The sequence below is a fragment of the Ruditapes philippinarum genome, unplaced genomic scaffold (assembly GCF_026571515.1).
Source record: "Ruditapes philippinarum isolate M1 unplaced genomic scaffold, ASM2657151v2 ctg2492_1_1_1_1, whole genome shotgun sequence".
In the NCBI taxonomy this organism is placed as follows: Eukaryota; Metazoa; Mollusca; class Bivalvia; order Venerida; family Veneridae; genus Ruditapes; species Ruditapes philippinarum.
Window position 1 is genome coordinate 97589 of NW_026863066.1, and position 25194 is coordinate 122782.

The 25194-nt window shown below is 31.0% G+C and overlaps 1 protein-coding gene across 1 annotated transcript in view; it reads left to right on the plus strand.

Moving 5' to 3' along the window:
• Positions 1 to 25194, plus strand: part of LOC132721038 (protocadherin Fat 1-like) — a 147096-nt gene that overhangs the window by 95924 nt on the left and 25978 nt on the right. The window contains 7 exon segments of the mRNA XM_060705285.1: positions 5392 to 5602; positions 7462 to 7737; positions 14348 to 15693; positions 16177 to 16329; positions 16882 to 17065; positions 17530 to 17751; positions 22027 to 22047. Coding sequence (XP_060561268.1) covers positions 5392 to 5602; positions 7462 to 7737; positions 14348 to 15693; positions 16177 to 16329; positions 16882 to 17065; positions 17530 to 17751; positions 22027 to 22047 — 2413 coding nt within the window.

Sequence of the window (25194 nt, forward strand, 5' to 3'; positions counted from 1 at the left end):
ATTGTCGCATCAACTTTTGAAAAAATATCTGTATTCTGTTAACAATAGTCTAGCGCTGTGACAATTAACAACATTACCTAGTCTCCCACTCAACCATTCAGCTTCATAAAATGAATTTAATTTTCGTTGTACGGATATTTTTTATTTGTTTTTACCTCCCTGTAGCAGAAGTAATTTTGTTCCCGGCTTTGAAAACATAATTATGTATCACTTGAGTAACAAGACATCACCAGTATCGCGCCTAGCAACAGACACTTTTTATAAACAACTCGGGCTAATAATATCACAATCGTAATCATATATTGTTCTTTAAAATTGAGAAAAAAAAATGTTCTCAGAATTTCCAGAAGTTTGTCCTCATCTGGAAAACATGCCTGCTTTTTCCATTTTTTAATTACGGGATAAATAATTTGACTCTGAAAAAGTCATTTTCCCCTTCCAATTTTTATACAACTTGTGAAGTTAATTTGTTTTTTAAAGATCGTTGTTTTTTTCTTCGTCATGGGTGTTTTCTTGTATCTGAGCATCATTGTCCTATAAGATTAAATATAACAGAAGACAAAATGATTTTTAAACAGATGATTTGATTGGTTGATTTTGAATATCTATTTTTAAACCTTGATTTAGAAAAAAACGATAGGCATTTGAATCCAAAGGTTAGTATGCCTTAAAGAATAGGGATGAAGCATGGAGGTCATGTGAAATTATGCAAATATAGACAAGTTCATAACATTAGGACAGAGTTCTGCATTGATGTATAAATAATTATGTTGGATATCTGAATGGGAAAAAAATGAATATTTGTACTGAGCTTGCAAGGTTATATTCTTTTTGTCATGATGAATTATAGGCCTGTTGTGATATATTGGTTGACAGATTTTATAAAATTTATAATTGAATAATCATGTATTGCAATTTTTTTAGTTCTTCAGCACTGTATGCAAATATAAAATCATAAAATTCTGACAGATAAAAACAAAAAAGCTGTTTACTTATCTGATTTATATGATTTATAATGAACATTTTGATTGATTATCTTGAATGTGTCAAATTAGCTCAACAAATAATTCCATCATCTTTTGTTCAAATTTTAAAGATTTTTTTTTATATATTTTTACATGAATATTGAATTATGTTTAAAAATGATTGTGTACTTTTTCACTGTCTTGACTTTTATTCATAATCAAGTTTTTTTGTTTTGATGAATTGATGATACAAGTTTAATGGTAGAAATTTATTTCATGTTACAATATAAAAAATTCTTAACCCTTACCCTCTTGAACTTATGGTTTTGCCTTGCTATGAGTTTGAAAACGGTGGATTTTCAGTTTTTAAATGGATTTTTTTAAAACAAACTTAAGAACTAAATTAAAGCTACTACAAACAGTTTGGGCAAGTGGATGGACTGCATGGAAGTGCTGGCTGGTCAGGCACTATGGTACAGGTGGTTTAAATTAAAGGCTACCTGCAGCTTATTATAGAGTTGATAATAAAATGAATAAGTAAAAAAAAATTAAGAACTGTTTTCTTGTGCAAAGACCTTTTTAGTTATTTTATTAAGTGATACTTATACAAATCAGAAGTTACAATATAAGAACAATGACTAATTTGTTAGTTGTGTTCGACTGCTTGAAAAACAATTGGTAGCTGTGGAAACCAGCATACCATAACATCCTATTGCTCATTTCACAAAACTGCTTCCTGAAAAAATTTTAATGCCTATCATTGGGTACTTTAATGGCAGATCCATCGCAAGTTGCACTATTTTGACATGTTTGTCAACCTTTCACATTAGTTTCTCTTTCCTGTCTCTTTCTAATGCTCATTATATGAATCATCATTTGATGAAATATCATTTAAACAAATTCGCTTTCCATTGATTCAAGTATCGACAATGATTGTCGATAATTTTTCACTCTAATACTTGTTGAAAAATGAATATATATCACTTCTGGGTACAAATTACTGAGAAAAGATATGACAAAAAGGATAAAGTAGAAGACGAATCTCATCAGGAGAAATTTCTCATCATGTCATAGTTTTTCATTCCATGAAGAATCTGCATGACATGTTAAAACATCCATGTTTCAACAGGGTTCATTAATTTGTTGATAGTTTAAACGTCAAAGTTTAAAAATTTCCTCAATTAGCATCTCTTTTTGAAAGATTTTATATTCTTTAAAAAAAATTCAAAATTCTTCAAATACATTATGATTGACAGTAATGCAATTGATCCTAAAATTGTTAAACAGGAATTAAGAATTCAGTACTAAACTGCTGTAGACATTCTTTTACAAAATAGTAAAATAAATTAGGAATAAGTTACGCTTATAATTACCCATTAATGATCTCTAAAAGGTTCTATACTCCGTTAAATTAGTGTAAAAAAGGTTTAGTCTAAGCCAGTAATGGAAGGAAGGCAACAAATGTGCCTATAAATTGAATTACTAATCACAGTGTCAGAACGACATTGGAAATTGCCTGCGTCTGCTGCACGTTTTTTTCAAGGTCGTATTGTTTTTGTGCGCTGCAGACGCAGTAGATGATTGCACTTTATACTTTATTGATAGAGATGACATTATAAAGTATGAACATCCGCTTTTGATGTGTATCATTTAATCATGGAAAATGAATGTCTTATCAAATAATTGTTGCAAACGGAAAGACGGGAAAGACCGGCTTTTGTTGCAATGGAATTTTGATTCCACCGATCAATGCATATTACTGTGTGCTGTTGTCGGAAGTCTCAGCTGAATTGAAACTTTGATCTGTCAGAAAACTTGTATGCATATGATATTAGAGAGAGATTAAAGTTGTTGCTGTTAAAGGTTCATACCCATTTATTCTCTCATTCATTTCATAGTACATTGTTATATATTGTATGTTTTATGCTCAATTATATAGTAAATATTATTATTGTCAGTTAATGTTTGAGGAACAGACAGAAAAAATCTGAAATTTTGGAGGAACAGACAGTCAAGATATTATAACCATCAGGTCAGAAGTTAGGGTGACATTCCTCCAGTATTTTCATCATAAAGCAGATTGATTTGCGGAATTACCGATTGTTAGATCGGAACCTATAGCTATATATGTTTATGTATCGAGAAGGGCAATGTAAATCCTGTTCAGTTTAACCCTTTACCTTCTGAAGGCAACATATTTTACGCCTGTGACCTGAGTACAGATTAAGATCTGCCGGCACATTTTAGATTATGGTCTACACTGTTAGGCATTCAGTCAGTACATACACATGGAGTTATTTTGAAATTTCCTTTAAAAACGATTCACAGTTTAGTTCAAATTAAAAGAATGTGGATTCCATTTAAAATATTAAGCTAGATGAGAGTTAAAACTTTTGATACCATGCTAAAATTCCAATTCCATCATCATTACTTTTTGTTGTTTTGTAACATAAATCTTCCATTGTAAAGTTTTAGACAATTCTATTAAAGCGTTAGTTTCGCTGGCTCGTAATATTAAATCTCCTGTAAAGAGTAACATTACAAAAAAAGCCTGACATATAAGATTGAATACACTATACTAGTAAAAAAGTTATAAATTATGAGGAGCGGAATTGTCCAAAAAACATGATTAACGCTGCTATATATTTAGGCAAACTTCATCATTAATTTTATTGTAGCGACATATTTACCGAATAAATCTTCATTTGATGTAGCTAGGAAGCCTGTTAATTTCGCTAGATGGATCAACTCTATATCCCTGTGTGTAATAACATGATCTAATACAAAACTCATAAACTTTTATAGCATATGGTACTAATATTGTAATGCTATAAATAAAATTAGAAACCATGAAAAAAAAATTGGGGGGAAAGAAAAAGCACATGCAGGAATTTGTTCGTTTTTTAAAGGGAAAGAAATAAATTAATTATGGTATCTGTTTTTGATGTTGGAAAGATGCTATTAATGTTTTTGATTGCTTAAAATAATGGTAGACTGACTGAAGTACATTGAAAAGTATGTTTTTCACTATACCTGGTGCCATTTTGATACAGTGAGCTGAACGCTTAGACTGTATTGAAGAGGGTATAATAATAAATACGTTACATAAGACCAGTCTTACACTACAGATAATGAGTGACGCCAACTTGTACATTGCAATACAGTCCCATCAGGCTCTATACGTTTTTTATTCTTTTGTGTTTTAACTGCTTTGTACACCAAATTTTAAAATATTATTTGGCACATTGCAGTGGTCATCACACATAACTGGCTTGCCTTGATATTACCACTTTCTCCATATGTGACACCTCTACTTATTCCACAATGATTTCTGAAATAGACGCGAGAGACAAAATTAGACTTACTGATAATAAGAAATTGTAATAAATTTAACACACAGCATTGCTATGTCATACCTTAATGTGAAAATAAAATCTGTCATTTCTGGTAGATATTACACACTTTACTTTCTCCTGCTTCTTTTATAACAATTAAGAGGAGATCTCAAGCATAGTTCGAAATCTGAATTTAAGATAAAAAGCAAATAATTTGGACAAAGAAAACAAGTAGTAGACACTGTTTGGATTATTGTATCAACAACAGATAGCATTCTCAGATGTTACAGTTACTGATGTAGATTATTGAACTCCTCCTATAAATAAATGTGCTCTTTTGTGATTTAAAATGACATGTTCTTTCTCCTTGTAAAATGTAAAACTTAGAAATTCAGAACGACTCCCCCTGGATACTTCCATCTATTTAAATGGAAGAACTGTCTCATAAAATTTGTGTAATCCTTTAGTGTGATGTCAAAATGCAGCAAAATTAAAACAAGATGTTAACATTCAGAGGTTTTCTCTTATTACTTTTTCCCCTGCAAAATCGTTTTTTCCAGATTTTCTGCTTTTTTTCTCTCTTTTTTTTTGTTATTTAGAAGCAGATCTGAAGAAGTATTTTATCAGTTTATAAGCAGAACTTGATTGACAGTACACATCTCTCATACTCCTAGGTTTACCAGACTGTAATACTTCCAGTACTTTGATACCTCTTGAGTGGTTTTTTTGCCCACCTGCAATGCTGGTAGAGGGTGTTGTTTTTTTTTTCAAACAAAGTTATTTTTCTTTTGCTTCAAGGGTAACATGACTGTTTTATTACAGAATTTACCATAGGAGATAGTTTCCACAGTTGGTGGGTTGATGTTTTTATGCTCTGGTCATTTCTGTGAGTGTGGAGAAGCATATAGACCCATCAATCATAATTCTAGTGTATAGGGGACAATAAAACTGTGCCTAGAATTTTATTGTACAAAAAGAATTTTTGTAGAGTGTGTGTGTAACATCTTATTACTGTAAGCCACTGTAAACCTTTCTTTGTTTGTGATTTTTTTCAACTTGTGTATAAAACAATAATTTTGTTATATTTTCAGGTACATATTGAAGTTATTGACATAAACGACAATGTCCCGCTGTTTGAAAACACACACTATGAGAGCAGTTTTCCGGAGAGCACACCAGTTGGCACGACCTTGCTCAAAGTTACAGCCACTGATGCTGACAATAACATGCTCATCTACTTGCTCCCAGATTGTTGTAACTCCGCCTCTACACGTGAACTGTTTGATGTGAATGCTGAAACTGGTAAGGAAAATTTTGACCTTTAACCTTAGAAGAACCAAAGTTGATTGGTGTTTGCCACCAGTATAGAGCCAGGCCAGCCTGTGCAGTCTGACTTAAGGCGCAATATACTGTTGGTAGCTGAATTTCAGTACTTTGATACTGAAATTCCTTAAATTTTGAATGCACTGTTTACAAATTTGAAGCTAAGGAATTCCATATTTATAAATACAATGACATATTCAAAAATATTTACAGGAAAAAACATCTAGTATTGTAAAATACAACAACATGTATACGTTTTACTGTCATTATTTCTATGTTATGCCAGTTTGAATATTTCAAAAGATATATTTTGAGGATCTTTATTGACAGAAACTTATCAACAACTTGTCAGTATCAGCTTATAGAGCTGATTTTACAGAAGATTTCAAGACTCCCTTATGTATAGTTGTCTGGTACATTTCAGACGTACAAAGTATTACTTATTTCCATTTACTTTTAGGCTGTTTAGTTAGTTATTATATAAAAGTGCTGAATCCATGCACTCACGCTGTCTGCAACTTTAAAAGTTTAGATATCTTCTGTTTAATTTTGGTATCGGAGTTGAGAAGTTTCAGATTTTAATTCGGAAAAAATTTTGAAAAAAATTCCGCTGCTTAAGATTTGTAGGCAGGTTTTTCATTTCAGGTGTTTTGATTAATGCTTGATAAATACTTTTATTTAGTTATATTAAGGTGGTTTAGTTTAAAGGGCAGAGGAATTTTAATGACAGGGTCATGGGTGCAAGTCGTAACCTTTCTCAGTACACAGGAAGCAGCCGTCAGTTCCTTATGCCATGGGGAAAAAATGTGCTAAAAGTTATGTTGAAATTTGCTCTTATTGACACAATATTTGATAAATGTCTCCAATTTATCAAAACAGATTTGTTTATATTCAAGTGCATGTCTATTAGTTGCACTTAGTTTAGGATGGTGAAGTCAAGACGTGATTTTTTATACAAATTGAAATGCCGTCTGCTGCAAACGTGAGACCAAAAATGCATTCCTTTCAACTAAAAATGCAAATTTGTGAAATTATACATAATTATTATTTATCATTCACTGAACATTAATTCAGCGTATGTTGAGCTTTTTTGTCATTAAATTGTATCAAAAGACACAACAGTAATCAGATGCACCCATTTTTACGCATATTTGATTGGGGTCAATGAAATAGGACTTTAACTCTGGTGTATAGGATGTTGAAGTGAAACTATGCAGAATTAATTGCTTCTTATGTAAACTGAGCTGTTTTTGCAAGATAAAACGGTTCATGGTATTAATAGGTATTAAATACCAAAAAAATAATAATGCTAATGAATTGTAGATAGCAAAACCTTTGTTACTTTTGCGCAGTTATTTCTCTCTTCTTTTTTTTTCTTTGCAATTTTCATTAAAGGAATGTTTTATTTGATGTCCAAACTTATGAAATTTTAACAGCATTGAAGCTGCAGATCTTAAAAACAGATTTTTAAAGATTTCAAGTAATGAGCAATAGAAGAGCATTAGAAAGCACTTTTCACTAAAAGAATGTAAAGGATCTAAAATAAGCTCACATTACAAAGTGAAAACCCATTTAAGATTCTCACTAAATCTCAAGGAGATTATATACATTGTGGAAGATCAGAAGTTTAATTTATAAATTTTTTATGTTAAAATTTGCGCTCTGAATTGCTTTCAACCTGTTTCTATGTACTTTTTTTGTGCAGATTTTCAAAAGGGTAAACACTGAAAGTAAACATTACGAACATCTGGATGATTTTGGTGTTTATACAATAATGATTTTCATATGTGATTTTTTTTTTCCAAAGTTTAACTGAAGAATTCAATTGTTTCTTTCAGGTGAGGTTGTTGTTAAAAGTGCACTGGACCATGAGGTTGCCATGCAACATAACTTGACGATTATGGTTAGCGACCAGGGTATGAGCCCAAACCGGAACTTCACCAGAGTCACTCTCAACATCTTGGATCATAATGATCACCAACCTGTGTTCTTGTCGGACACATTCCACGGACGTGTGTTTGAGACAGCAGCTATCGGGACGTCGGTCGTTCAAGTAATGGCGGTTGACCAAGACAAGGGACATAATGCAGAACTGACTTACACTATCTTATCAGGTTTGTTGCGAAATTTGGAATTTTCCATACCTTCGATGAAATATGATCTTGATTTCTTTCAGTCACCACTGACTCAACAATTTTATAAGAACATGATCCTTTTAACAACGATTTGCCGTTATTTTCAATTGGTCGGAGGCAATTTTTTTTTTGCCATATCCTGTCGTAAACTATTTATTCATGACTTAAAGATGACGTGACATATAAACCTATCTTGAACAGAAAAAACACTAAGTATGGTCTAGACTACATTAAGATAATCAGTTTTATAAAGATTTATAAGGTCTGAGGGGTGTCTTTTATTTATAAATCCTGCCATGTTTCATCACAGTAATCAATCATGGTCAATTCCTCGAAGAATTGAAGTAATTAAATTTTTTTACACGCAATCCTTGGCATACAGCAGGGGATAGTTGCCATAATAGATATACAATATTTGAATTACAGTATATACGTATATATATGAACTTTGTTTGATAAAAGGTTGTTTTAAATAGTACAACATTTGAGTAATTTGGTGTATCAGTAGCAGAAAATCAAATCTTTTGTGTATACAGTTTTATTGCCTAGCTGTAAATAAATGTTTTCCTTACATGGCAGCAATTTTAAATTAATAAATATCACTTAAGTGCAATAAAATTTTGAAGAAAGAGAAAATTATGATAAAAAAACATGCAGGATATATTGATATTTAAATACAGTATAAAAAGTTAAAAGAGTGTTTAACTTCCCATGATGAGTTTTTTTTACACTCAGTGTTAATGCAAGGTCATAAAAAACGTTTGCGACTTTGTAATGACTGCTGGTGCGAACAATTTAACGGCCCATTTCAGACAAAATGTGCATATTTAGACTAACAAAAACACCCAAAATGAACTATTATTTGATTTCAAAAGACCAATTTATGTCATTTAAACGTATGTCTCGTTTTTCGATATTTACAAAATCTTGATTGTTTTCTTAATAGCTGAAATTTATATGCGACAAAGAGGTGCGTTGAATAGTTTTTTAAAACCGAACAACGAAATTACTGTTCACTAATACATCATAGATTTTATCGGGAGATCGTTATCGTAGATTTTGCACTGCGAAATGTTGTTTTGGCTCTCGTAAAATAAAAATGCTTCAAAAATTTGCGTTTAATTTCATTTGTTTCATTGGTTGGTATTCATTTCTACAGTTATCTGCGCTAAATTTATAATTTGATACAGCATGATTATAATGATAAAGCGAGAATTTGTATGCAATAAAATATTTTTTGCAGTACATTGATATCAAATTTGTATTGTAAACTTAAATTTTGGGTCTTGTGCTACTTATGTTTTTTTCTTAAAGAACTCAAATTACCTCCAGAATGATAATGAAGAGTTTTGTGGTTTCTTAGTTCATTTGTATTGTATTTTTACTTTGTTTGACATGGGCGGTCAAAGTTTTAAATGTTTAAGAAGCAATTACAGGGAAAAAAGGGAAAAAAAGTGATTCCTTTTTTCATGATCAGCATTTCAAATGCTTTTTCATTATTTATTTAAATCTGAAATACTTGAGTTTTTTGGAAATAAATCATGCTGAAAAAAAAATATAAGACCTAAAACTGTAAATTATAGCTCAAAGCCATTGGCATATATATAGAATATAGACTCCAAAATAAGCATAATACAATCTGTTGGCCATGGGGTATAAAAAAGTCATAATAGTGTTTTGATACCAAAAAGCTGTCGTTAAACAAGATAATGTGCTATGCAAGGGACACATTATATATTATAATACAGGAATGATAAGATTTATTGCCCTATTAATTCCGTGAGACTCTGATGTTCAAGGGAGATAACTCCCAATATATGAGTGACATTTTTTTTTAAAGGTTTTAAATGTAAACATTGACCAAGTTTGATAAGATTTAGGAGGATCTTTTTGTGTTTAACATTTTAAGCATATTAATTTAATAAACATTACGTTAATGTAAAAGTGTATTGTTTTAAGCATTTGTTTGTTTGTCTATTTACTTGACAGGTGAAGAAGTACAGTTTTAATGAGCCAAAACTTGAACAAAACATTTTTATGAATGAAAACTTTGAGATTATTGATTTGATGTATTCACGATGGGCCAATAAGATGTAACGATAAATGTAATCTTACCTGTCATCGCACCCGATGGACTTTATTGCCGAATAAGCAATGTTTACATTATATATGCATGTATAAAGAAATTATAACAATAATGCAGTATATCTTTCTGTACAAAAACCACAGATTAATGAAATATTATACAAATATGGACTTTTTAGCTGTGACTATGATGCGATATGTACTGAAAAAAGGAGGGGTAGGAAGGGAAGAGGTCTTCCTCCTCCATTAAAGCTGCATGGAAACACTGCGACGTAAAAAAAACAAAGTTACAACAACATCTACAAAAATTGTCTGGTCATTATCACTGATAACATTAAAAGATTTAGAAATAAAGTTTAGATGCATTTAAGCTAAGAAAATGGTAAAAGAAGTATAGGCTTATGTAATAGAAAATTGCTTAAATTTATTTATACTTCTACCAGGATATATCAGTTACTGTTTTATCTACTGTAGGTATCAGTTAATAACAATGAATTGTTTGTTGTGGCGCTACTGAAACATTTTTATGCGCAAAAAAATCCTGCTGATCAGAAACAAAGTAACCTTTAAACAGTTTATTTGTTTTCATTGGAACGAGGTTAATTAATTAGAGAACACTGGTTATCAATTGAGTGTTTTTGCGATAAGAGTTTTGTGGCAGTATTTCGTGGACATGCATAATTTATTATTGAAATGTATGCAGCGTGTAATCTTAATGAAGCAGTTGTATAAACCTAAGGCCAAAATTTGTTAAATTGCCGAAAGATAATGTCCTGGAGGTATTTTTTTGTTATCAAGGTCTCGTGATTTTAATTTTGATGTCTAGGAGTAGAAGATTGATTTAAGAGAGAATGGTTTGGTATTATTTGTTCTTGAACATAGCATATTTGTTCTTGAACATAGCAAGGAATGTCAGTCTATATATTTTGAAATTTTAGTGAGTATTTCTTGTAAAAAGAAAATATTGAATTCGAAAAACTATTGAATTTTTAAACACTGGATTGAGATCCTGTTGAATATATCAGTTATTATATAAAAGTTAAGGTATAGGAATTTCTCACATGTTTTGAAATTATTGAATATAATCAAAATGTTTAATAAATGGGGTTGAAAAAGAGTATAGTTTGTGATGTGCAAAATAAGCGAATCAATTTGATAACCCAAAAAAAATATTTTGAATTGGAATGATTAATGTTTAAGATTGGAAAGATTTTTTTCTTATCAAGGTCGTGCTATTGATATCATGATTATCGGGTTTTATATTTTGTTGACATTTTTACTATTTCAATCCAATTTAAATATTATTTCAGGATTTGAACGTTACCCTATTTAAAGTGCTATGCTGTCACTAGACTTATGGGCCAAAGTTCTTTACCACCTAGTAGTTGACATCTTTAATTGATAAGCACTGCCTACCCTCCATATTGTGTAAAATCAAATATGGAAAACAATACGGGGGCTATGACGTATCCTTGGCTCCCTCCCCAACCGATCTTTTGTTACTCTGGGTGAATGATTGATGGTCCATTGTTGAAGTCTGACTGCTGGGATATTAGGAGAACAATCGGGGGTGGATACCCTGATTTTAGATATGGCCTTCGAGACATCTGTGTCATTTTAAAAAAAGAAATGTTTAAGATCATAGCGATGAGATCATCTTAAGCTTGTACATGAGGACGATCTTTTTGTTCTCACCATATTCTGAATTTTCATCTTTTAAAGTTTGCAACATTATCTGAGTTACTCACAACTTAAAGGTTGCGTTGATATTATTTTTCAAGGAAGCAGCATATTATGTGACTGTATAAATTTCATGATACTTAAAGGTAAAGATATATAAAATCAGTTGAAAAACCTTATCTTTATTATTGTGATAGAAATCTATGATGAATGAATTTTTAAAGTTGTTGTCTTTTAAAAGCCAACTGTTTTAGAACAGGTTTTATCTTTACTACCTTCAGATTAAGATTTGAAAACTGAATAAGCACGGCAGCCAACGCTGTAGCTAATTTGATAATCGGTTAGATTTTAACCCTTGATAGCTTGCAATTATATGGTTACTTACCAAGGTAAAGTTGATAATTATCACTTTTCTGTTCTATTGAAGTAAGAATATACTCAAATTTTCCTTTACCTTTACTATGCTGGAACCAAAAATGATTAGCCCTTGCCACCAATGTAGTGATTCCTGGATACCCTAGGTTGTTTAACATGTAACATTCACATGCAACAAATATTAATGGGACAGCCATAAGAATCTGATGATACAGTATAGTGTCTGTGCATTCTAACCAGAATCATTTTCACTGACTGATCAACTTTGAAATTTTAAATATCCCAAAAGTTGAGAATGGATAAGTTACAATAATGGAATCTTAAAGTCAAATTTAGAAATTCAGCCTGTTAAAAATGAAAAAACTTTATCACTTCTGGATATTATATTATGTTTTCAGTCTGGGATTACCTAGATTCTATATTATTGCACAAAGAAATATATCATTAACATGAAAGGAAGACAACAGGTCTCGTGGTTGTAACATAATATCATAAAAACTGTATCACATTTACTCCCGTCTGTTTTCAAAGGCATCTTTTCCCTTATTTGCTCTATAGAATTTCTTAACATTGTTAGACAGAAAATTGTACTTGATATCAAAATGTATATATATGAAAAAAATTGTATCATATTTTGTGCAAAATTGCAAGTATATTAATCTTTCTTTTCTTGTTACATCATAATGAAAGCGGTAACACTTCATATTACGTAAATTATCTGTCTTCGATTTCACCGAACAAAGCATTATAATAGACGGAAAGCCTTATTTGCATAATTACGGTATTTAACTTTTTAGTTTAAACAATATTTTATTAATAATCCACACATTTACATAATAAATTACATAAAATAAAATTTACGGATTGAGTAGGAAGCTTGTAAAGCTTTTTTGAAAACTCTCTCCGTATTTAACTTTTTAACAATAGAGATTGTGAAAAACAGAATAAAATTTATCAAATGCTGCAGTCATCATGGTAATAAATGACAACCGTTACGCAACCCCAGTTTCTGACTTTTCTTGTTCTGCCATGTCATCGAACAATGGTGGCTGTATATGAAAATAATAATGGTAAAAATTGTGCCATTTTTCATTTCCCCTTTTTCGGGTGACATGATTTATTTACGAAGATGTATTGAATACAAGGATGATGTAAACATAAATTTTGATCATTGTGATGTTTATATTCCCTCGTTTTCTCTTTTATATGCCGATGTTAAATGAAGGCTCGAAATAGTGCTGCACTAAACTGCCGAACGTTTTAATATCATATGACAGCGATATATTCAAAATTTGGTGACTGTATACTTATTGAACTAACTAACGATGGCGTCTAACTGGTGTGACACTTTTCTAAAAAATTGTCAAAATTATTATATAATATTAAAATGTGAAAGTACTGTACGTACTTCAAAGAGTTGAGGCGGGAATAAGAAAATACTGTAAGGCCTGAATATATTTATACATGTATATTTAATATATCTATAATTAAGACTGCCATATAGTGATGGTAGAGTAAAAAAAACTTCTAATTTGTTTTTAAAATGTGGTTAAGTTAAGGCTAAATACAATTACGCAGGAAACATATGGGAATATATTACATGATATAAATTTGCTAAAAATTTTGAAAAGACCTTATAATTATGAAAATTCATTTTGAATAATATTATGTGTTAATACACTTTGGTCATGGTTGGTTTAGACTGATTTTCCCTGAATACAAAACAGACAAATTAGTTTTTTTTGGTAATTTCATTTACTCAATGCTATCAGATAAATAATTATCATCAATTATAAAGAGAAGCCTCACTTTGAAGTATTATCTATCTACTAATATACATCAAATAAACAACCCACTCTGTGTCGGGAGCCTTAATCTTTCAACAACGTAAAAAAATGTTGAAAAATAAAACGACAGGCCTCCTTTTGACATCATTTTAAGCTTTGATGATACGGTGATATATGTGAACATTAAATACATACTGTAATCATATATGACACAGTGTTTGATTTTAAAAAAAAAACGATGTAACTTCTTCTATTTTCAATGCAAGTTACATCAGTCTTTCATGCAATGCTTTTACTTTGATTACTTTGACAAGCCTAGCTGAAAATATTGAATGTTTCTTGTATTTCAACACAAACTTTGAAATACATGTGTATAGATAGTTAATCATGTCTCTTTGAAGTGTAATCCAAAATGTTACAAACCATATGTTCTTTCTTTAAACAGCTATTTATATATGCATGTATATTGTATATGTATTATTGTTCATGAAGTCATTGTGATTTTTAGTAAAAATGATGACGTTTCTGACACCAATAAATGACCAATGTTTCTAAAGATCCATGCCTTCTTAACCTCTTTAAGCTATGAGTTTGAGCCTTAATGATAAACCTAAAAATCTGTTTAGAAAATTTAATGTTTTTATGTTTTTCTCTATTTTCAGGAAATGTTGGCAGTGTTTTCTCCATTGACAGTATGCTTGGAACAGTGTCTGTTGCTAAGGAACTTGATAGAAATGATAAGCCTCACTATGAACTGGTTGTCATGGCAATGGACAAGGGAGATCATCCCATGTCTAACAAAGCCACGGTTATAATTGACGTTACAATTTCTGACAATGCTCCGCCAAAGTTTGACAGCCTAGAGTATATGGCCGAACTACAAGAGAATCAGCCCTGGTTTACGAATGTCTACACCATGACGGCAAACTGTCGATCTAGCGTCATCTACACAATTGTCGGCGGGAATGAAAAAGGCATCTTTGCCATTAACCCAAACTCTGGTGTTGTCTATACAAAGAAATCTGTGGATTATGAGACTGATATGGCTTTCAACCTTACAATCAAAGCAACCAGCATTATACATTCCTCAACCCAGACTAATTTACATATTCATATTATCGATGAAAATGACAATGCTCCGGAGTTTATCAAGGAGGAATATGTCGGAAATGTTACAGAATCAGCTAAAGCTGGCACAATTGTGCTTAATGCCACCAGCGAGCCTCTTGTCATTCTAGCTAAAGATAAAGACTCTGGTTTAAACGCTGTACTAATTTATGAGATCAGAGATGACTATGCTAAAAATTACATCACCATTGATCCGAATACTGGGGCAATAAGAACTGTGTCTGAATTCGATCATGAAGAAATGGACAAGATAGAGTTCTCTGTTGAAGTATGGGATATGGGTAAACCCCAATTGAGGACGAAATTTCCGGCAAAAGTCATCTTATATATAAATGACGTAAATGACACTCCTCCAAAATTCACTGAAGACAGTTACAATGCTGAAGTATTACTTCCCACGTATAAGGATGTTATTGTCGTTACTGCTGATGCCCATGATGATGATACAGGTGTTGACTCGAAACTGAAGTATTCATTAGTTCAAGGAAATGATGATCGTAGATTCAGAATAGATGAAGACACTGGCGCCATCTTTATTGTGAACGAATCCAACATGGCTGACAAGTACAAGCTGAAAGTTCAAGTGACAGACGGCATTTTCAAAACGGAAACGATAGTATTTGTAGCAGTGTCTCAACCAACCAGCAGTCCTTTTACATTCACTCATGAGGTTTATGAAGCGTGGGTTATAGAAAACCATGAGATATTTGATACTCTGACAGTAGTTCAGGTGGAAAACCGAGGTTTGAATCAGCAGTTCACATACAGTTTACTTAATGGTGGCGACAAATTCGAAATTGGCTTCACGTCTGGTGTTGTAACAACAACTGGTGTTGCATTTGACAGAGAGGAAGTCAGCATTTATAATCTTGTCGTTGAGGTTGGTACAAAAATTTTGACTGAAACGGAAATCTGTCTTTGTTTTTTCTTCACAAAAATTTGTATAAACAAATGTGTTTTTGATGTTTTTTTCCAAGATTGTTTTTTAAAAGAACAGATATTTCCTCATTAATTATGAATTAGGTTAAGTCTTAAGTATGTTTTTCTTTCGATTTTTGCTTCCAAAAATAAATGAATAATAGATGTATTCAAAATATTTAATTAGTTTTTTACGAAGAGGAAGAGGTGTCTTTTCAGATAATTCAATTTGTGCATGATGTATAGTCTTAATGCTGTGATATTATGAGATCTTTGTAGTGTTCGAATTTTTGTGCATATTCACTAATTAATATTCTCCATAGTCTGCCAGGATATTCCGCATAACCTAAGATCATGTTCGGATATAATATATAAGAAATCAGTTGGGATTCTTTATTTTTCGATATCTGATCAAAAGTGCATGTCAATTTATTTTTGTTTAAAGGTAAGAGGAGAAACACCTCAAGGACCACAGAGGGCACATGCCTTGGTCAAGGTCATGGTCGAAGATGAAAATGACAATGACCCAGTTTTTGTCCACCAGCCGTATCACTCGGTTCTCGTTCACGACTCGGTTCTTGGTCATGTTGTCAAACAGGTTTGTCTCATTTGATTATAATTATATGGGTGTTTTCTTAAATTTGAAAAATGAAAAAACGTTATGATTGAAGTGATGAAAGTCAAGGTCAAGTGTATTAAAGTGTCGTCTGCTGCACAATTTAAACATTTTTTTGGCAAATGAAAAATTCTATTACTTCAGCTAACTGACAAGCTGGCTGTTAAAATGAAATGTGAAATGCATTTTCTGTTGCCTTGGGAGGACTTTGGACACATTTTTCATTTAGTTTTTTGCAAGGAATGTGCAGCTTCATTTTTTGCAGGGAATATAATATGTTACCTTGAGGTTAGCATTATGTAAGGCGTGACATGAAAAACAACAGAATGAATTTAATCAAGTCAAGTGATATTATTCACTTAACTGTAAATTAAAACAAATTTTGCCATTGTCAAAGGGAAGTAACTTTTATATTATATTAATAGCATGGTTTAAGGGAGGAAATTGCTGATTTAATAACTGGGTATTTATTAATTGTCAAGAATGATATATTGAAATGGATGTGTGTTTTAAACTGATTGTTGATAATTATAGGTGACTGCAATTGATAGGGATGCAGGAAATTTTGGTCAGGTGACATACAGTGTGAAGGGTCGTGGTGACCTAGATGACAGGTTTGCCATTGACCCAAAGTCCGGGAAGATAAGTGTGTTCAGACCTTTGACCACTGCGGATGTTGGCAAAGAAATTGTGCTGTCTGCTGTAGCAGCAGATGGAGGTATTTGAACTATCAAACTAAAATGCAAGAGTCGATATTTAAAGACATAATTATTGTTAGGACTTTCTGATATCATTTAATAAATCAATATGTTCATATTATTTGGAAAAAAGTGATATAAAATTTATCTTTTAAAGTTCACTTTGAATATAAATCTTAAACTAAATAGCAGCAAAAGGTTGACTCATTTTAACCTGCACCCAGCCTAATTTGCATAATGGACTTTCTCTTGTTTGAATTTGGAAGAGTCTATTATTATATAATAAGGGATTTCATTATCAAAAGAGAGCAGACGCTAGTTTAGTCTGCTTAGACTGTACAGATACACAGGATTGGTAGACTCTGGTCCAGTGGATACTGTTTTCATAGGCAAGTCAATTTTACCAGTTTCTTACAAAAAGTCAAGGATGACAAAATATGTAAATTACCTATAGGTCATACTGTTCCATTTTTGTTACATTTAGGGTCGCCATCACGCAGTTCGGAAACAACAGTGAAAATAACAGTCATCAGCAAGAACTATCCAGTATTTGATCAACAAGTTTACCGTGCTACTATTCCGGAACATTATCCAGTGGGCTCATCAGTTGCTAGCTTGACAGCGAACAGTCCGACACAGGATAAATTAATTTACACAATTATCGAGGGCGATCGTTACGGGGACTTTGATGTCGATTTTAATATAGGTAGGTTTAGTAATTTGAATGTGTGCAACATATGAGCCGAGACATGACAAAACCAACATTATGGGTTTGCGGGGATGCGCAGGCTGGTCTGGATCCATGCTGGTCGCAAACCCATTATGTTGGTTTTGTCATGACGCGGCTCAAATTTTTCTTCACAATCGGTTGTTATAGATTTCTCAAATATTTAAATGGGAATTATTGTTGATGATCAGTTCAAAATGTTTTCATAAAATTGTGTAAAATCTCTTGGTGCGGAAGCTGTTTTGTATTGATAAATGGATTTCATTTCTTAACTAAAATCTAGATGTTATGTTTTTGTTATTACACAATAATCCAATTTATCTAAAGCAATATAACATTTATTACATTTTTTTTCCCTGGAAATAATCCCCGTTTTTTGTCTTTCGTGAAGAAATGATTTTGTTAAAAGAACATTTAGTAGAATTTACATGCAGTTTTTATTAGTTTGGATCCAGTAATTCATGTAAAGAAATTTTTTTTAAGTATAGAGAGAAAAAAAAGAAACCATATTTCTTTACTCTGAAAGTATATTTTCAGAATAAAAAAGTATGCTAAATCTAAATTTTTAAGGGAAACAAATTTATTTTAAAATGTATTTATTACAAGAATAATCAGATGCAATAATTACTATGCTTGCGTTGGCAAGAAAATTTTGAGGTTGAAGTTTTTTTGGGTTTTTTTTGCACGAAATGCTAATGATTGACAAAATGGTGTTGGGCTGCGATCGGTTTTCTTTCCTTTTATTTTTTTAACATTTGACAAATTCATGTCACTGACAATGATTTAACTTAACAACTTTCTAATCTAATGTTTTGGTGGCTGGTTGTGTTGAGTGGCCCATTTTTCATTTTCTTTTAACACAATTTTCTTTAACTAATAACCATTTCTGTTCTTTGGTGAAAACAAATTAAGTCCAATGAGCGAAGTATTTTTAGCCGTTTGAATTTAATTAGACTTATTGTCTTTTATGAAGTTTGATTAGGATGCCTCAGATAATGTTTCTTTTTATGCCCCCGCCATATAATGGCAGGGGCATATAGTGTTACCCTGTTCCGTCATTCCGTCATTCCGTCATTCCGTCCTTCCGTCATCATCAGTTTCCGTTCATTATCTTAATAACCCTTGCACATATTGAACTCAAATTTGACATATGGATATGTCATGAGAAAATACAGGTCAAGTTCGAAATTGGTCATGGTTCGATGATTTTTGGCAGAGTTATGCCCCTTTTACATTGAAAATATTATGAAATTTTCAGTTTCCGTTCATTATCTCCCAAACGGTTCAAAACATTCAATTCAAAATTGACATATGGATATGTCATGAGAAAATACAGGTCAAGTCCGAAAGTGGTCATGGTTCGATGATTTTTGGCAGAGTTATGCCCCTTTTACTTTGAAAATAATATGAAATTTTCAGTTTCCGTTCATTATCTCCCCAACGGTACAACACTTTCAACTCAAACTTGACATATTGATATGTCATGAGAAAATACAGGTCAAGTTCAAATTTGGTCAGGGTTCGATGATTTTTGGCAGAGTTATGCCCCTTTTACTTTGAAAATAATATGAAATTTTCAGTTTCCATTCATTAACTCCCCAATGGTACAACACATTCAACTCAAATTTGACATATGGATACGTCAAAGGAATGCGCAGGTCAAGTTCAAATTTGGTCATGGTTCAATGATTTTTTGGCAGAGTTATGCCCCTTTCACTTTGAAAATAATATGAAATTTTCAGTTTCCGTTCATTATCTCCCCAATCGTACAACACATTTAGCTCAAACTTGACATATTCATACGTCAAAGGAATGCGCAGGTCAAGTTCAAATTTGGTCATGGTTCGATGATTTTTGGCAGAGTTATGTCCCTTTTACTTTAAAAATAATATGAAATTTTCAGTTTCCGTTTATTATCTCCCCAACAATATTACACATTCAACTCAAATTTGACATATGGATATGTTTTTGGAATGCCCAAGCCAAGTTCGAATCTGGTCATGGTTCAATGATTTTTGGCAGAGTTATGCCCCTTTCACTTTGAAAATGATATGAAATTTACAGTTTCTGTTCATTATCAACCCAACAGTGTTACATATTCAACTCAAAATTGACATATGGATATGTCAAAGGAATGCGCAGGTCAAGTTGGAATTTGGTCATGGTTCGATGATTTTTTGGCAGAGTTATGTCCCTTTCACTTTGAAAATAATATAGATACATCTTAGGAATAAGCAGTTTAAGTTTGAATTTGGACGTGGTTCAATGATTTTAGACAAACTTATCTTTCCTGAATGTTGGAAAAATTTTGAACTTTCAGTTTCAGCACTCATACTTTTGTGGAAATGTATATAGCCATTATGTTGGCTACAAATATGCAATATGCTATTTTTAAAAGGTTAAGACTGAATAATTTCAGTGCCTTGAACATTGTATAAAAATGGTTAAGACTGAATAATTTCAGTGCCTTAAACATTGTATAAAAATGGTTTGTGTTAACATTGAAAAGTTTTAAGGGCTTTGAACTTAGAATGAAAAAAATAATTTGTGCAAACAAATTTGGAACTAGATATTATAACATTTGAAATTTTGGCTGCATGCGGGGGCATCCGTGGCATGATGACACATTTCTAGTATGTTTAAAATTTAATGATAAGCATAATATAGATAATTATTGAAATTGGCATTTTGGTAAAACTTAAATATAATAGTTAGAAAACGTTTTTATTTAAAGGCATTCTAAAAATAGAAGTCTTAACATCTGTTAAGTAGGTTACAGTTTAACTCAGTGCCTAAACGAGTTAAAAAGAAATGAATAGTTACATCTTTGTTTAATTGACAAACATTCGTTCCAGTGTAAATTTAAACAACATACGTTAAAAGTGAAAAAATTGTTTATTAAACAAATTAAAACAACGGGAATTGTAATTAGCTTACAGTAAAATGTATGGAATTAGTAATAAATTCACTTACGTTCCTCGCTTTATATTATTAGTGCTTCTTTTGAAACATTGTCTATGAAATTGTAACAAATTTTCACGCATTTTTTGTTTCCCTTTTTTTTTACGGCACTCTTGTAGGCAAATCTTAATCACTGGATCACAGATATCTTTGAAAGGGGAATAATCATTTTTAATTTTTTTTTTAAAATTTGATTAATATAATAATGTTGTTTAACACATTCTTGTGATGGGTCTTTATTTAACTTACATTTGCACGAAATATGGGAAAAGTTTTAATATTTTAACAACTTGTATATCAAATGATAACTTTAATACATGTGCTTTATTGATATATTTTTTGTAACAAATTTGATGCATTGATTGTTTTCAAAAATAATAGGAACATATTTTGTCTCTCTATGGCAATACTAATGTATCAAATTCTTATTTTGTTAAACATTTTAGTAAAAATTTTATGAAAAATAGTGTTGTACTAAGGGGACAATTTTAGGCTTCTTATTTTTCGTGTAACAGACATTTCAGGTTGTATATTTAGGTCAAGGTCATAAAGGCTATAATTAGATTTTCTAACTGTTCATCTTAGTAAGGCCGTGAGCTTTAAGTTTTGTCAAACACATTGTTTTTCAGCCTTAAGTGTTATAGGTATTCTTGGGTGTGGGGGGGGGGGGTGTTCCTTAGTTAAAAAATTTTGTAGTACTTATTATGGTGGTTCAATATTGTTACACATTTTTCGTGTATTTTGCTTGTTGTAATGTAAGTAATCACATATTAAACTTGATTTTTATTATTATTATTTTAAGACACAAGCTGGTGTGACATGTTGTATATTATAATATTGTTATATATTTTCAGATATGAACATTTAATAGCTTGTTGAAATGAACAACACTTCTTTTATTCAAAAGCTCACATTTTATGTTACAGCCATGTTAAAATAACTCGGATTATCCCCCTTCTTTTCTTTAACACCGCCAAAATCAGAAGAGAAAGGGTGGACTATTTTAGTAAGACCTCAATAATGATATCAATATATAAATAGTATTGAACATTGTGATTTATTTTCCAAAATTTATGTGTTAATTTGACAATAATAAGGTAAAAATTAAAATGATTTTAACAACAAAAAGGGGGGGGGGGGGGGGGGGGGTAGTGAAATGTAGGCAAAGAAAAATGAAATAAAGATGAAAGAAATGTTGTTCATTTCCTTGTATTTGATGTGTAATATTTTGTATATTTTGAACACATTTTTTGATTTTCCCCCAATATTTTTTGTGTGGTCTTTTTTATAAAGCCATGGATGTTCATGGTCCATGTGAGTATATAAAACAACAACATGCTTGATGCTTGCAAACATCCCAGAAACTGATGACTTCCTCAAATATGGCAAACTTTTCTAAAAAAAAAAAAATGCACATTACATTTCTATTTCAAAATTCTTTTCTTAAATCTTAAAATGTCATTTTCAAAGACTTATTTGGAAACTTTCCTTCATTATCTTTTATTGTATGAATAAAATATGTAACTAAATTTAGAGTACAAAATGAAATGAGACTCGTGTTAAAGTTTTGCCATTTTTGGAAGTCTTGTCAGTATCATATCTAATCACTGAAGCTAAAAATCTTGACACAAGGCTCTGCCAGTATATTTCTCACAAAAATTACTAAAAAAACAACAACAATATAATGGTGTAAAAAAAGTGTCGGTTTGGTTTGATTATATATACATGTATATTTATTTTTGTCATACTAATTTTCACATTTTTGGGGGTGTTGTTTTTTTTTGGTTAAAGGGTGATGACTCATATTTTATATTTTGTATTATTCATAATTACCTATTTGAAGGCATTAAGATTGAAACTTATCCAACAAGAATACTTGGTAAATATGGATATGAAATATATGATGAGTTAATCTGCTTGTTAATTAACTTATAAAATATAAATGGTCTTGAACTTATAGCAAACTTTTAAAGTTTCATATAGTAACTGGTTTTTTGGGATGATTAGTCTCCCTTTATTCTGCAGGGGAAAAGTTAAAAATAGATTTATAAAGATGTGATTATTATCATTAGTGAAGGGATAATGATTAATTTAGGGATAATTATTGATTGATGGATCATTACTGATTAAGAACATGACTGGTGCTGATCAATAAGCTTACAAATTATAATTCCAACATGTTTCCTTGAATTTTTTAATATTTCTTCATCAATTCCTGAAATTGATTTAATTATAACATTTTTGATTTCTATTATTATCAAGTGAAAGATTTACATTTGAAAAAAAAGGAGTTCTTAAAGATAGCCATGAAATAGATTACATGGTACACAAGGGAAATAAGCAAGTATGCTGTATTTAGTTAATTGAATTGACTTCTACAAATCAATGAAATTATTTAACACTGGGAATTGTATATGTAAATATCAGTGGCAATTTTCCACCAGTGAGATTTTATGTTACACGATTTTCTCGCCAAAATTCTATTAAAGAACAAAAGTCAACATAATTATGAAAATCGAAGTTAAGGTGTAAGAATGTAAAAGTAAATTAAGAAAAGTAAGGAAAAAAAAATTGTTTTGTAACATGTCGGGATTTTGCATTACTAGAATATATGGATGACTTTTGGATGACTTTTTCTTAGTTAAACTTTAACAGTTTTCTGTCAGATTTGTACTTTTGTGTACTTTTGTCAGTAAGGAACAGATAAAAGACGCTCGCGTAATTTATTACACGTAATAATATTAGTACACTTCCTTTTGCTCAGCAGGCGTATTTAATTTAAACCAACATATACCATATATAAATAAATATCTCCCTCTTTATAGACGGGGCTTGTATATATAATATTGTAATAATGGTAGCGATATTTCACTTACGGTCTAATTTAACTGTCACGGGCATACAATATACCAATTATAATGTCATATTTGTTGCTTTATTTGATATATTTTGTGGTACACACACTGTTATAAGTTAAGAATACATTTGATATTTTTTATACCATACAACTTAAAAGAAATTTTGTTAACCAGTGGGGTTTTTTTTCCATTTACATTTACACCATTAACAATTACAAGAAAATTTGAGAGCCTGAGTCTAGAAAAGTAGCTTCATTGGTGGGATATGAATTAATTTTTATTTTCGTTTTGTTTTGCTCGTCCTTTTTCACGTGCGACATAACACGTGCATGATGGGAAAGGGAAGAGTTATTTTATGCTTGCATTTGCTGTGTATGTACAGATAAGCTAGAGCCCTAAAACTGAAAGTAGAGCAGCTGAAATGTGTACAGAAAATATTGAAAAAAAAAACTTAATTAAGAAAACAATATCAAGAAGATATTTAAAAAAAAAAAAGAAAAAAAGAAATTTAGTAGCTTGGAAAGAAAAGAGACACCAATATTTGTTTAACCCTTTAAGACTGCTAATGACAATTTTACCAGTGCAGACCATGATCTGCCAGCATATGCGTTGCTTTGGATCATGGTCACTTTTCAATCACTACATATTTTGAAATTTTCCCTAAAAATGATTAATGGTTTTGTCCAGATTAAAAAATGGACAATTCCATTTTAAAATAATTAACGAAGAAAGGGTTAATCAAGATGCTCATTATACCCCCACAGACCATTATATATAGGTTTATATACTCCTATAAAATATATTTCTATATATTATATAACATATTATACACATTTTTGACTTGCGATTTATTTGAGCATTTGGGGCTTGTCATGCTTAGCTGGTATTTGGTAACGTTATATAAACATAGCTGTTATGTAAGTAGGTGACAAATTTAATTAAAACAAACAGTAATCAGATTTGTACTTAGTTTACTTAAAATATTTCGGTTTCAGTCTTAGAATTAAATAGACATTTTTTTATAATAAATATGGTAATATTACAGATATACAAATTATTTAAAGAAGTTTCACTTTCATTCGATCATTTATTATGCAATAAATCATGTTCAGGTGACAAAAATTAATAGTATGTGTAAATATTAAAAGCACACAATATTATTTTACAGTTTACAAAGCAGCTATGTCATATACTATGGTTTTTTTTTACGTTTTTAAAACCATTAGTTTTAATATTTTGCAGACTTTTTTTGTTTTGTTTTGCATTTACTTATGGCTGGTTGTTATTATATTTCAAACTACTCATACAGAATTTTGTTTTTTTCTGGCATTGTAACTTTGTTTTACTGGTTTCTACATAGATATATCTATATCAACAGCTTTTCTCTCTAACTTTGAATAACTTCTTTAATGATACAAGCTCTTTTGTATTGTTGTAACTATGCTAGTAAATGTTAATGAGAATCTCTCTATAATATAATTATTATCTTTTTAGCAATCTCTATTTTGCCATTGATGTAACATTAGCTAGTGCCTTACTGCATGTGAATTAAGCCCATGCAGGAATTTAATATTACCACCATTTACCAAAGAAATTATAACAC